This window comes from Mytilus galloprovincialis, chromosome 11, assembly GCF_965363235.1.
Source record: "Mytilus galloprovincialis chromosome 11, xbMytGall1.hap1.1, whole genome shotgun sequence".
Classification (NCBI taxonomy): domain Eukaryota; kingdom Metazoa; phylum Mollusca; class Bivalvia; order Mytilida; family Mytilidae; genus Mytilus; species Mytilus galloprovincialis.
The window spans coordinates 52,327,754-52,342,224 of record NC_134848.1 but is presented as its reverse complement, the minus strand read 5'-3'; the positions used below and the strand labels follow the sequence as shown (position 1 = coordinate 52,342,224).

Genomic DNA, 14,471 nt, shown 5'->3' with positions numbered 1-14,471 from the left:
GAAATGACACATTCCATGGGTAGTTGTCCATTAATATTTTATGATGTTTTAGAGTGACCATTGGTCATAAACTTTTTTTGCTGTCATAATCCTGTAAAACATACATGTAGTTATGTTCAGAGGCATCAACGTTATGCAACCATTAACACATCACTTTTTGTTCTGTTTTCAATCCTTGTCAACAATGCGTTTAAACTCATATTACGTAAACACATCATGTGGAACATGACAAGTACGTTGACAAAAGTAAGGAACAGAATCTAAACCGGTTTTTAATGCAAAGTTTCGGACATGACTTGGAAAGATGAATATTGCTTATTAGCATTTGTAATTATTTTATTCGTATCAAATGCAAAAAGTCAAAGATCACACCAGGTAAGTGCAACTAATTAATAATCAAATAATGATAATGTATAAATCAAAATCAAAAATGGTAATTAGTGTGACCTCCTGTTACATAAGTGTTCAAAGATCTTCAAATTAAATTTTGATATGCAAACCCACAATCTTAATTTAAATATTATTTTGGGAACACAGATTTTTTACATGCCGCTTTTATGCATATAATTAACAGTCTTTCTAGTTTTCGTATTGTTTATTTTTGTCATTTTTTTTATTTACCACATATTATTTTGGGATCATGGATTTTTTTACATGCCGCTTTTAAATATTATTTCGGGATTATATATTTTTTACATGCATGCCGCTTTTATATGAGTTTGACTGTCCATTTGGTATCTTTCGTCCCTCTTTTATACATATAATTAACAGTCTTTTTTGTTTTCGTATTGTTAATTTTTGTCATTTCTTTTATTAACCAAAATATTATTAGATTTTTTTATATGCCACTTTAATACATATAATTAACAGTCTTTTTAGTTTTTATTTTTGTCATTTCTTTTATTAACCGAATGAAACTAGATTTTTTTTAAATATATAATAACGATACATATTTTTACCGGGTATATATGTACATAGTGATATATTGGTGTTGAACGTGTTAATATAATCAGGTTGTCGTTTCTTTAAATCAAATATGTGCTGGAATTTATATGCATTGATATTATTTTAGGTAAAATATTAAAAAAAAAATGTAGAATTCTATCATTATATTTCCCTAAGTTAAATTAAGTGAAGCCATATTAAAAAAAAAATATATAGCCAACTATAAAAAAAATATAAAAAGTTTAATATACTTTATTTTGGTTAGATATCATATATTTATCTAATTTGGGTGTTACAAAACAATCTAAGAAGGACTATAACCTAAAACAGACCTTTTTTTTTATCATTATTTTGCTTTTATTTCAACATTTACTGGATAAAGATTAACCATGTCGCATTTTATATGCTTTAAATAATGGCATGATTTATAGTAAATGGTCGTGTAATACCACAACTTATAATTAATATAAACATTTATGCATAAAAATGTCCATTAATTAAAGTTTAATTAATAATTTGTGTTAATTGATTACGTTTCAACTTAATTTAGACTTTAATTTAAAGACTTTTTATTGCCCCGCGGGCGTTTAGACGGACAGTATGACAGCTTCCACTGAAATTAAACTACGGAATGATACACGTAAGTGACCTACAGTGATTTATTAATATAATAGGTCTATAACATGTGCATTCAATACATGTACTTGCTCAACATAGTTTGTAAATTGTTAATCTCGTTTTCTATCTCTATGATGTCATACTTTAATTACTTTGTAGATTTGCATTTCTGAAGTCAACCTGTAGTAACTTACATACCGGTATATTCATATTGATAAAAACACGAATTTTTTTTAGATTTTTTTTTTACATATTTTAAATATTTCTAAGAAAACAGCTTATACACATGTAAAGAATTAAACATTATATTTCCAATATACATATTCATACATATATAAAATTCTCAATGGATATATATTCCCTTGGCGTTGGTTTGAAAAGGGGTGCCCTGTCAGGAACCTTGGTCGCATTTAAGTATAACACTGGTTGCCTTTTGATAAGTTAATGTCCAAATGTGGTCAACGTTATCATAACTAAATGTTTTGTTTCAAGATTTAACGAATTATGTGTTAATAGCAGTTATGTCTTAAATTAATTCAATATACTCCCAGTTATCTATAAAATACGTGCTCCCTTCGCATACATGGATTTTTCATTAGAGCTGAATTTTTATTTGACACTAGTATATAGTTGAAGACAGTGTATCGTATATAGACCACTAGATTCTCTCATGCCTTTTGTTTTGTTAGGCTGCTGTCTGTATGACGTATTCTGAAATATCTCCTTTGCTCATACTGGTTGTCTATAGGCTGGTTTCGGAGGTCTCTTTTGTTCATACTGGTTGTACTTGTCTAAAGGCATTTTTCGGAGGTTAATGGTATTTTTAAAGATTTTCACGTTTTATTTTCCGCTTCATATAAACTATTTAACATTTTTTTTCAAAAGTGTTTACTTTCAAATAGTATTATGCCGAATGCAGTCTTCTTCGAATTCCCGCATATTTCCAGGGATAGGGCCGTTACGAAATAGTTTTTTTTACAGTTGACGACGGATATGTTTCGATTGTCGTATCCACAAAAAAAATACCGTAATCCCCGAACGAGCCTGAACTTACACAAGTTTTGTTAGGCTGCTGTCTGTATGACGTATTCTGAAATATCTCCTTTGCTCATACTGGTTGTCTATAGGCTGGTTTCGGAGGTCTCTTTTGTTCATACTGGTTGTACTTGTCTAAAGGCATTTTTCGGAGGTTAATGGTATTTTTAAAGATTTTCACGTTTTATTTTCCGCTTCATATAAACTATTTAACATTTTTTTTCAAAAGTGTTTACTTTCAAATAGTATTATGCCGAATGCAGTCTTCTTCGAATTCCCGCATATTTCCAGGGATAGGGCCGTTACGAAATAGTTTTTTTTTACAGTTGACGACGGATATGTTTCGATTGTCGTATCCACAAAAAAAATACCGTAATCCCCGAACGAGCCTGAACTTACACAAGTCCAATGAGTGCCGCAAGTAGAGAAAGATTTCCTTACTCTCGTGGAAAACTGAGATCCATGTATATCCCGTTTTCTTGTTCCTTTTTTTTAATTTGGGGGTTGGAGGGTGGGGGCGGAGGTATGTCCTGAAGCTCAGTTTTTGTTTTCTTCGTTATGTTTTATAGACTGCTGTTTGTCTGCACGGCATTTTTAGGAGATTTTCCATGGCGTTCTCACTTTGTTTAAGACTTAAGTTTCACCAGCCTCTCCTTGTATTTAGCAAGATTGTTTGCTGATTGAATGTTGCTTGCCTAATATCCAGTGGCAAATATTACATGCATATTTCTGACGATATTTAGTTAATAATTATGCTTCATTATAATAAATTAACAAAGATATGATTTTCAAGGTATTACCAATTGCAATTAAAAAAAACTAAATGCATGACCACCATCCAGGAATGTAGGCATTATAAAACTTGCCTTGCACGATAAACTTTCCATGAACATAAATTCTTCGTTTTGAATGACCTGATTATTTATACGTGAATATAAAAGCTACACAGCAACAAATTCCTTTTTGATTGTTTTATATTATTTAAATTCGAAATTGTATAAACTTTTTGGCTAAAACTTTTTTGAATTTCGCTTCCAACATTTTTTGTGAATCTGGCGGAAGGTTATAACAGAAACAAGTGATTCGGTACACAACAGTCTTATATTATTTAGATTTGAATCTCTTTTGAACCAGGATCTGATTACCCTTTCGAAGCATCTGTGATTACCACTTGCTCCTAGTGGGGGTTGTGTTTTTTAGTTTAAGTTAACCTGTTTTAAAAGTTGTTGTTTGTCTTTTTCTTTTTCTTGTTTTTTTTTTTTTTTTTTTTTGGTCAAGTTGTCTGTTTTTTTGTCTACTTTTCATTTTGAATTGTTTTATTAGTATCTTTGTATTGTTTGACACACCATCATGTGCTTTCGTGAGAAAATGATATTTTTGAATTACGTAATCATTGATATATGTCATATGATATTAATTTTCAGTCAAAGAATGTATTTTGTGTAAAGGGCTCGTCATTGAATTGTGTCAATCATCATAACAAGGGTGGGAATATATATGTCCGTGCACTGTCATCTTGTATTTTTCAATCAAAATCTCACGCTTTTTCTTCGATTTAATTTTCTTTCCGTTGATTTCAGTCCGTATATAATTTAGAACAAAAATAATTCAAATATTTCCTTTATCTAATTAAAATATAATAGACGACCCAAAACATGCATCCATATACTGTAATAGTTGAGTTGATAAAAGCATATTTTATTTTTTATTGCTGTGATGATATAAATTGTTTCCATTTGGACGTGTAATTATATGTATTATGTCTCGTTAAAATAAATTGTCGAATTCAAAATTTCAAATTTTATTAAATTACAACATGACATTCGTGATATTTCTTTAAAACGCGGACGTTTTAACATGTTTGATCTTAATTGAAATGCATTAATATTTGGTATATGTGTCTCTTAAATTCATAATTTAACATAAAATGATTTTTTTTCTTTTAAATTCAAATTGCTAATTCTGAAATAAAATTCTTGATTTTTATTTTAAATGCAATGTGCATAATTATTTTCTTTTTTCCCAATCATGGACAAGAAACAAGTTAAAATAATTATCTTAGATGTTTCACATGTTATATTTTACATGCATTCCCACGAATACAGTATTTGTATAAAAATGTATCAAAATATACATGTTAAAAAACGGTGACAACTACATGATCATGTCAATTGTTTTATTGTATGATCACACTTAAACGCTTAAATTATGATTAATTATTACATGATTCTTTTGTTTGCTATTTATTTATAATATCCAGAGGACAACAACAATACGGGCCTAGATACGTCTGTTATAACGCGGATACAAAATCCATTATAATTTAGCAACACAATTGATATATGATATACACATACATGTATCTGTCAACCAATCATGTACACTAAAACATTTTGACATTTTAATAAACGCCGACAATACAAATAGATATTGGAAACTAAAAGTTAGAATAAATGTTTGGCTTGTCATACAATTATAAGTTGCAGCGAAATATTTCTGGATCCACCACTGATATTATTAGTTACATAGTGTGCTAGTGACCTAATACGGTATATATGGGGTCAGTAAATTCCATATGGGGTGAGAGCGAAGCTCGAATCCCCATATGGAATTTACTGACCCCATATATACCGTATTACGTCACTAGCACACTATGTAACGAATTTATCTTATCGACTATCTTAACGTGTGAAATTAAGACTAGTGATTCTCAAAATGAGCAAGTCTTCAATACTGTTAGCACTAAGAAAATTCTTCCATTGATCCAACAAAAACAGATGCCAACAATAACGACTTGTAAGGTTTAAATGTGTTTTATGAATTTGTTTCAATCTTAATCAATTCTTAATCATCAATTTCTTCGTCTGTTGGATCTTTTAAGATTTTTTTCTCAATATCGTTTTGTTTTTTATAAAGGGACATAACACCATTATTAACCGTGTATGAAATAAGCCCCGCCCCCTTCTTACCTAATAAGGTATATAAAGGGACGTAACTCCTCTACTAACCGTGTATGAGATAAGCCCCGCCTCCCTACTAACCTAATATCAAATATACACGGTTTGCACGCGGACGCTTTTAACCAATCATATTCCTGGAAATGTATAGGAGGTAAGATAAAAACATTTATAATGCATAACTATGTGAACATTTTTATTATAGGGGAAACGGTACTATTTATTCTGCCATAGGCGACAATACTAACATTTTCTAAATTAACCAGTTTTTATAATAAAAACCTGGATAAAACAGTTATGTGTGGTGTTAGTACTTTATTACTCTATTTTAAAAATTGAAGCCAAATAGTACCATGACTAATTTCCAACGGAGCTTGTTTATGTAATCCATGCCCACCGTCATTTTACACCAAATTTATGAAATTTTGGAAGCCTCTTCGAATAATTCTCTAGAAAATATTTCAATAGGTTTTAAAATTTATATTGCAAATTTACACATTGCAGTTATTAATAGATAAATAAAAAAATATATTGTACCCTTACATACAATCACAGCCCTCCTAAGTTGACTTCCTTCACCTGTCTTGGATACACAAAAGGCCAACTTAATGCTGGGAAAATGAAATAGTACCGTTTTCCCTGTAATTTCACCACTATTCCCATAATAATAATTGAAAGTAGAGGATCGGAGGAATTTTTGCGGATTGACAATTCATTTTCACATCTGTTGCTAACTTGTAGCAAACATTCATACAAATTAGTAGAACAATTTCGCTTCTTTCTTTCTTATTTTATTTCACCACTTATACAAACAGATGGAGAAAGGGAAGGGGAGGGAGAGGGTGTTGCGAATGACTTTTTTCTTCATCTGTTGATACGCATGTTTAGATTTTGTATTTTCATTTTGCCGCGCGAGAAATAATTTTAAATTTGTACACAACCAGTTTCTGAGTTTTGAGTTGCAGAATACTCATATATTCATGTACAAATGTACATCGCGTCTTTTGCAATGTTATTTATTACACTAACCAGGCTAGGATAATCATTAAAAATTTTCAAAATCCTCTCCACTAAGTGTTGATACTTGGTTATAATCGTTTTTGGGATTGATCATGAAAATGATAAATAATTGGAAGATTTTAATCCACCAAAATGTACCATGTGTAGTTTATGTGCATTTTATGTATGTTACAACTAAATGGATTTTCATGTTACTATTCTGAAACTAATCTCGTCATGACTATGCATATTAAACTATTTGCTACTTGGCGTCAACAAACGAAAATCATTCTTACAAACCACTGTAATAAAATGTAAAGTATGTTTAGAATTGAGAAGAGTATCAAATTATTTGTAAACTTTTACGGTAGACTGTCAGAACCAAGGTATACGGTGCTATTTGGTATAAACTAGTATAAAGTATATTTATATGATTTTACATCATGGGTTTATCCTCTTTGATACAGTTGTTTTTAATTTTCGTTTCAAAATTGTACGAAGATATGTCCTAAGTCAGGAACCTGATGTTCAGTGGTTGTCGTTTGTTGATGTGGTTCATAAGTATTTCTAGTTTCTTATTTTATATATTATAAACCGTTGGTTTTCCAGTATGAATGGTTTTACACGAATCATTGTTTGGGACCTTTATAGCTTGATGTTTGGCGTGAGCCAATGCTCCGTCACGTTGACGACCGTACCTTGACCTATAATGGTTTACTTTTACTTGGATTGAGAGTTATATAACACTATGTACAGTAATAAACTATATAAACTAAATAAACTGTAATATTCTTTGCACTATATTTATTCAATGTCTAAATAAACAGTGAACTTAAATATTTTATTTCATTTATTGCAGATAAGTGTACGACCAGGAGCCATTCACATACCTTCCATTAACTCTAGACAGAGGAATATAATCAGCCCGAACGATCTCAGAAATAGTAATGGCGGCAGAACCAGATTGACGGGTACAGATCTACAGAATGCCCTCATAAGAAACAGACCTCTTAATGGAAATAATGGGTTATCTAGAACTATTTCGACTGTATCAGACCCTGCTTTCAGCAATGCACGAAGGACAGAAAACCAACAGCCTAGGACGACATTAGATGACGTACTTAATTCTCGAATCACAGAACAAGCTTCCCAACAACGCCGGTCACGTGATCGAGTGCGACATAGAACTTCGTCAAATTCTGGAACGACTATTTCGAGGATAAGGAGAAAACTTCTTGTCGATTTGCGTACAACATTTCGTTATATACTAAGAACAGGACAACTTCCCCGAGGTGTAGCTTTTAACATGGAGTCTGGTAGACCACAACTTGTAAAAATAAGTCCTGGATCTCTAGCAGTCAATCCATTCTCTTCCACACAAGTACGTAGATACCTACGATCAATAGATCGATCATTAAACGGTCAGGCAAGTTCACCAACAGATAGAGCAACAGGTAAATCAAATCAAGCTGATAGTACTTCTAGGATAGGAGGTTCTTCAATAAATACAAGACAAAATAATGTTGAAAGTCTCAGGGATATAACATCAGACTTAACATCCACTTCAGGCACGAATCATGGATCAGTAGATCATCTAACTACATCTTCTCGCCAAGGGCTTCATTCATCCAGAATAGCTTCACAGAATATCAACTCTTTGACCACAAGATCTAGACCTAATTCTCAGAACACAGATATAGTAAGCGAACCGAGAACAACACACATTCAATCTCAAAGCATGCTGCCAGGGATTCCTGTACAAAGACCAGGGGATGGACAGAGTTGGTCAACTACTTTATTTCGAGCTAAACTGTTTAATGAGCCAGACAACACAATTCAAACAACAGGAATAGAGATACCAAGTCAATTTACCCGGACAAGAACTGACAGGAGACAATCGGAACGCCAGGTTCAACAACAGAACACTAAAACAAGAACTGAACAAAGACAAGCAGAACGACATGTACAACAGAACACTAGGACAAGAACTGAACATAGACAACCAGAACGATCCGTTCAACCGAACACTAGAACAAGAACTGAACAAAGACTACCAGAACGACATGTACAACAGAACACTAGAATAAGAGCTGAAAATAGACAGCCAGAACGACATGTACACCAGAACACTAGAACAATAACTGAACATAGACAACCAGAACGACATGTACACCAGAACACTAGAACAATAACTGAACATAGACAACCAGAACGACATGTACAACATAACACTAGAACAATAACTGAACATAGACAACCAGAACGACATGTACAACATGTACAACATAACACTAGAACAATAACTGAACATATACAACCAGAACGAAATGAGCAACAACTGAACACTAGATCAAGAGCTCATGTTTCAACTGTTTTCGAACAACCGACCGCTGATCCAGATTTGAAGGTTTTACTTCAAAAGATAGAAAGAGAAAAGGCATTGTTAACTGATCTGAAACGACAAGAAGAGAAAATAAAAAACAATATCAATTCTTTAAATAATCAACAAACATCGTCATCAAAGTTATTAGAAGATATTGCACTCTTACAAAATATGTTAACTCAAGCAGAATCGAAATCTCCTGCTAATAGTGCAAATTCAAAACACAGCTTTAACCAACAATCAAGTGCGAATCTTCAACCCCCGGAAATCAATCCACATGTTAGTCTGGAGCAACAACTTATACAGCAAACAGGGATATCACAGCCTCCAAATGTCAATCAAAATCTAAACATATTACCAGCCGTTTTGAATCAAAACACGGCACGAAATAGTATTCAAGAACACCATGTAGTGAATGCACCAGTTCAACAAACTGGAAGTAATTTAGCATCATTGGAATCTTTGACAGGCCAACCCATTTTTATGAATAATGCTGTACCCTTAAATCAGCTCAAACAGGCACCTATTGGTCACAGTGTTATGCCAATCAATAAGCCCGGGCAGGCACATACAGGTCACAGTAATATGCCAGTAAATCATCCCGGACACGCACCTGTTGGTCACAGTATTATGCCTGTCAATCAGCACGGACAAGCAACTTTTAGTCACAGTGGCATGCCTGTTAATCAGCCCGGACAGGCACCTATTGATCACAGTATTATGCCTGTCAATCAGCCCGGACAGACACATATAGGTAGCAGTATTATGCCTATAAATCAGCCCGGGCAAGCACCTTTGAGTCACAATATTATGCCCAATAATCAGCCCGGACAGTCACATATTGGTCACAGTATTATGCCAGTTAATCAGCCCGGACAAGCACCTATTAGTCACAGTGTCATGCCTGTTAATCAGCCCGGACAGGCACCTATTGGTCACAGTATTATGCCTGTCCATCAGCCCGGACAAGCACCTATAAGTCACAGTATTATGCCTGTAAATCAGCTCGGACAGGCACCTATGAGTCACAATATTATACCCATTAATCATCACGGACAGACACATATGGGTCACAGTATCATGCCCACCAATCAGTTTGGAACATCACCTTTTGGGTTTAGACTTCCATCGGAGTTCTTACAGGAAATGATGTTTGGGGACACTACTGATCCTCCAGATCCAACTGATCCTCCAACTACGACAGCTGTCCCGACAACACTTCCGCCTACAACTGCGCATGTTTTAACAACTCCCTCATCAAAGCCTCCAGTAAGAAATCAATATCACCAACAAGTAAACAATGCCGCTACGTTAAATGATATTTTATCCACACTCCAGAATTCTGCAGTAAAAGGAGGCTTTAAATTATTATTTAAAGTTCCAGGCTCTAATTCTAGCATACCAATAGAGGTACTTAATTCAAAAAGCACATCTTTGATGAAAGACACCAACCCAACGGTTCAACTTGCAACAACAAGTAATGATAACTTACTTAAAACACACCTTTCTGGCAACGTTCAAACTGCTACAATGAGTCCTGACAAGTTACTCCATAAACATCTTTCTGGCAACCTACAAACTGCTGGAATGAGTCCCGACAAGTTACTTCATCAACATCTTTCTGGCAACGTACACACTGCTGCAATGAGTCCCGATGAGTTACTTCATAAACATCTTTCTGGCCAGGAACAAACTTCTAAAATTGGACAGAATGGATTTTTACCAGACATTCCAATGCAAGCTTTGCCTGTGTTATCACATGAAGTGAAAGATTTGCAAAATGACAACCGCAAGACATTGTATACCGACCAATTACTTCCGGTCCAGCCAACAACACAACTACCACAGGAAGTAAACCCTCATCAGAATTTACAGCAACCACCTTCGTCTTTTACTCAACAGACAATCAAAAGTTCTAACGTTGATACAACCTCAAAAGTCAATCAGTTTGATGCTAATAAAACACCTGTTAATTCGGATTCACAGGTAAACAAAAATAATGCGATTCAAATGGAAAACTTCCCATCATATTATGAGTATGACTTAGCAAAAGCCAAAAATGCCAACACTGTTAAAATTCCTGCAGGAAATAGTCTCATTTTAGATATTAAGGGAGACCAGATTTCCCAGACGATGAATACCTTGAATCAACATGGAGTAATATCACAGTCTCTTAAACCAAATCCAGATTTATCGAAAGTCATAATACAGCAGAAACTTCCACCAACAACAACTCCTAGTTACATAATAAATATGATACCGTACAATACGCCTGCTGTTCAACCAATGACAATGAATAGCAATCCAAACATGAACAGTAATGCTAATTTCCAACACTCAAAAATTAGTCCTGTAAGGATAGGGCCGAAATCGAATCCTTATATAGAGGCAAACCCGCTTAATGACAGACTTCACCGAATTGAGCACATGATGAACAAATTATTAATGACTACATCTTTACCTCCACCCACTACGCCCTTCATAGAACCTGATGAATTAGAAGGCGAAGAATTACCCATTCAAACTACACCAATGCCGATGACCACCACGCAATTTTTTAGAAATTCACGATGGCAATACAACAATCAACCTCATCAGGGTCAACATCCTTATCACAATGCACATCCGAATCAACAACAGATGCCAAATACAGAATATCGACAACATTTATCGAATCAATTCAATAATAATTTTGGTCAAAACCGAAACAACCAGCAATTTCAAAATCCACGTACTATTCAAAATAATGCATTTTCATATCAAAATCATAATCAACATGGAGGTCATCAATCAAATCAACGCAATCAAGACCCAAATTATCGGCCAAACGATGTTAATACGGGCAAACCGCCAGTGTTCAGCAACCAACATGTTCAGTATTCTATAAATAGTCATTCGAATATACAAACTCACGAAACGAGTGCATCCAGTCAACCACAATCAACCAGCACAAAAAACACAACACATGAATGTCATCCTCAGCTTCCTAATTTTGGATGTGAGGGCGTTGCAATGTTTACATCAATGAAATCTATTGGGGCTTGGTGTGTCAGCAAGTGTGTACAAGGACAATGTGTGGAATCCGTATGTAAGTGTGGATGTTATATAAATTCTCAAACAAATATTAAGATCAATGAAATCGGAAACGAAATTGCATCTGCATTCTCTGGGAACTCTGGAAATTCTTCTAATGCAAATAAAGCATTGGTAGACCTATACGCCTCATTAAATAAAGATGCTTCTAGTCATGGATATGCCGTTTCTCCAGTAGAAAAGCAAACAAACACGCCCATTACAACAACGGCTGCACCTTCTGACGTAAAGTCACTGATATCGTCAATTGAAAAGCTAATAGAATCAAAACTGTCTCATATAGGACAATCTAACACTAACCACGATAGCAGCGGTAACAATGAAAACCCAAATATAAAGGAAAACTCCTTTGATCCACGGAAACCAGTAGTGACAAGATCAGATACAACAAACAATATTCATAAATCGCAGGCATCACATCCCGGTGATTGGAGGACGTCGCACATGTCAAACAATTCCCCAAACAACCAATGGAATCGCCATTTAATGCATCAATCACAGTCACTAGGGTGGAATCAACGCCAAGATGTTGGATTTGAAAGGCGACGAGCAGATAGCTGGCATATGCAATCAAATAGAAACAATGATCATAATAACTGGAATAATCCTTCACACCATAATAATCCACAAAGTTGGCAACATCATCAACAACACAACCCAACACCTCCAAATAGCCACTGGAGTAATAGTGGGCATCGACAAAACGGTCCAACTTCGCCCGGGAACTGGCATGATTCACGGCATTCTAGAAATAGTGGTTGGCAACCACCGACAACTCAGGGAACTTGGAGTTTTCAGGGAAGACGACACTGGCAATCTAATCCTTTACCAAAACAAGAAGGCAAACGAAAAGGGAAAAAGAAAGGAGGAGGAGAGGAAGAGGAGCAATAGACAGATAAACAAAATATTGTTTTTAAAATCAAAGACGTACAATCGTTGGACTAGAACGCCTGCACTGTAGGTATCATGTTGGAAAAGTCAACCGTGGTTTACTGTATTGATATTTTTGTATTTAGGGAGCTACCATTTGATTTTTATGGGGGGCTAGGATGAAAAATTTTTGTCCTGCATTTTTTTTAGCTGTAATCTCTGTCCTTCCTTTTTAATTTTCACTCTGTTCGGTCCTGCCTTTTTTTTTTTTTTAGTTAATCTTGACTTTTTTTTTACCTAAATTGTCGTCCTGACTTTTTTTTTGCAAGTGTCTCATCCTGCCTTTTTTTAACTCAAAACTCCTGTCCTGCCTATTTTTATCAAATTTCGTCCTAGCCTCCCCCCCCCCCCCCCTAAAAATCAAATGGTAGCTCCCTTAACAACATGTTCGTTTATGCTTATAACTGATAGCTAAATTTTTGATAATTGTGTTTTAACGTTATGCAACAAGCTTTCGCTCAAATCTGTGATACTATATGATGTCTCAAAGAGGTGCGTACACTTGTCAAATAATTCTGCCTCATTTCATTTTTATCGACATTTTTTTTAACCACAATATATAGAAAATTTAGTCAAGACATGATAGAAACACAATTTTGAATCCCCTTTTTCAATTTTTGTTTAGTGCAGGGGCGGATGCAGGAATTTTCGAAAGGGGGGGTGCTAACCCAGGGCAAAGGGGGGGTGCAAAACATATGTCCCGATACAAATGCATTGATCGGCAAAAATAAAGGGGGGTGCGCACCCCCGGAACCCCCCCCCCCTGGATCCGCCACTGTAGTGAAAATTATAACACTTGATTTGAATACAATTGTGATCATTGTCAACATGTTAATTCTCATTGAAAATTTTTCTTTAAATTAGAAATAAGGGAAATTAGAGGGGAACAAACATCTTCAAAATGTATACACTGTTAAAATCTCGTAAAATTTCGACATCTATTTTAAAATGAAAATTCACAAGATTGAAATTTCCTTTCTTAAAATTAACATTAAAAATGGAAGAGTTAGTGTGTAAACCTATGGGAAATTAAATAAGGCATAATTGAAAGCGTTAGAGGTTGCTGGTGGCGTAAAAGTATAAGTTCAAATAGTAAAAATGGTGTCTCTAGGGTTGTGTATTACGTTGTGTTTGGTTCCAATGACAGCATGATATGCTAATACAATCGGCCTGACCAATACTCAGCTCTGTCCAATGATGTAGGTCTTAAATTTAACAAAAAAACATATTTAACGCCAAATACTTTATTTATTTATAATGTTTAAAACATTTACTTTCCTGTACAAATATATCAAAGGAGCTGTAAAATAAAATGCCATAAAAACCAAAGATTTTGATTGGTACTGAAAATACCACTATTGTTATAAAAAATAGTCCTTGTAAATATAAAAGGACTCTAAATATTATAATGTGTGTAAATATACTAATAAAATAATAATATATGCATTCTTTGTTATTGTTGTCCAGATGTAAATATTATAGACACTGCATTCCATACGAGATCACCCCTA

General features: G+C 34.4%; 1 protein-coding gene across 1 annotated transcript; it reads left to right on the top strand.

Moving 5' to 3' along the window:
• The first annotated feature begins 232 nt into the window (after nucleotides 1-232).
• Nucleotides 233-12,458, top strand: LOC143050806 (uncharacterized). Its single transcript, XM_076223920.1, has 3 exons — nucleotides 233-375; nucleotides 7,414-11,254; nucleotides 12,442-12,458. The coding sequence occupies exons 1-3, from the start codon at nucleotides 292-294 to the stop codon at nucleotides 12,456-12,458; spliced, it is 3,942 nt and encodes a 1,313-aa protein (XP_076080035.1). The 5' UTR covers nucleotides 233-291.
• The last annotated feature ends 2,013 nt before the right edge of the window (nucleotides 12,459-14,471 follow it).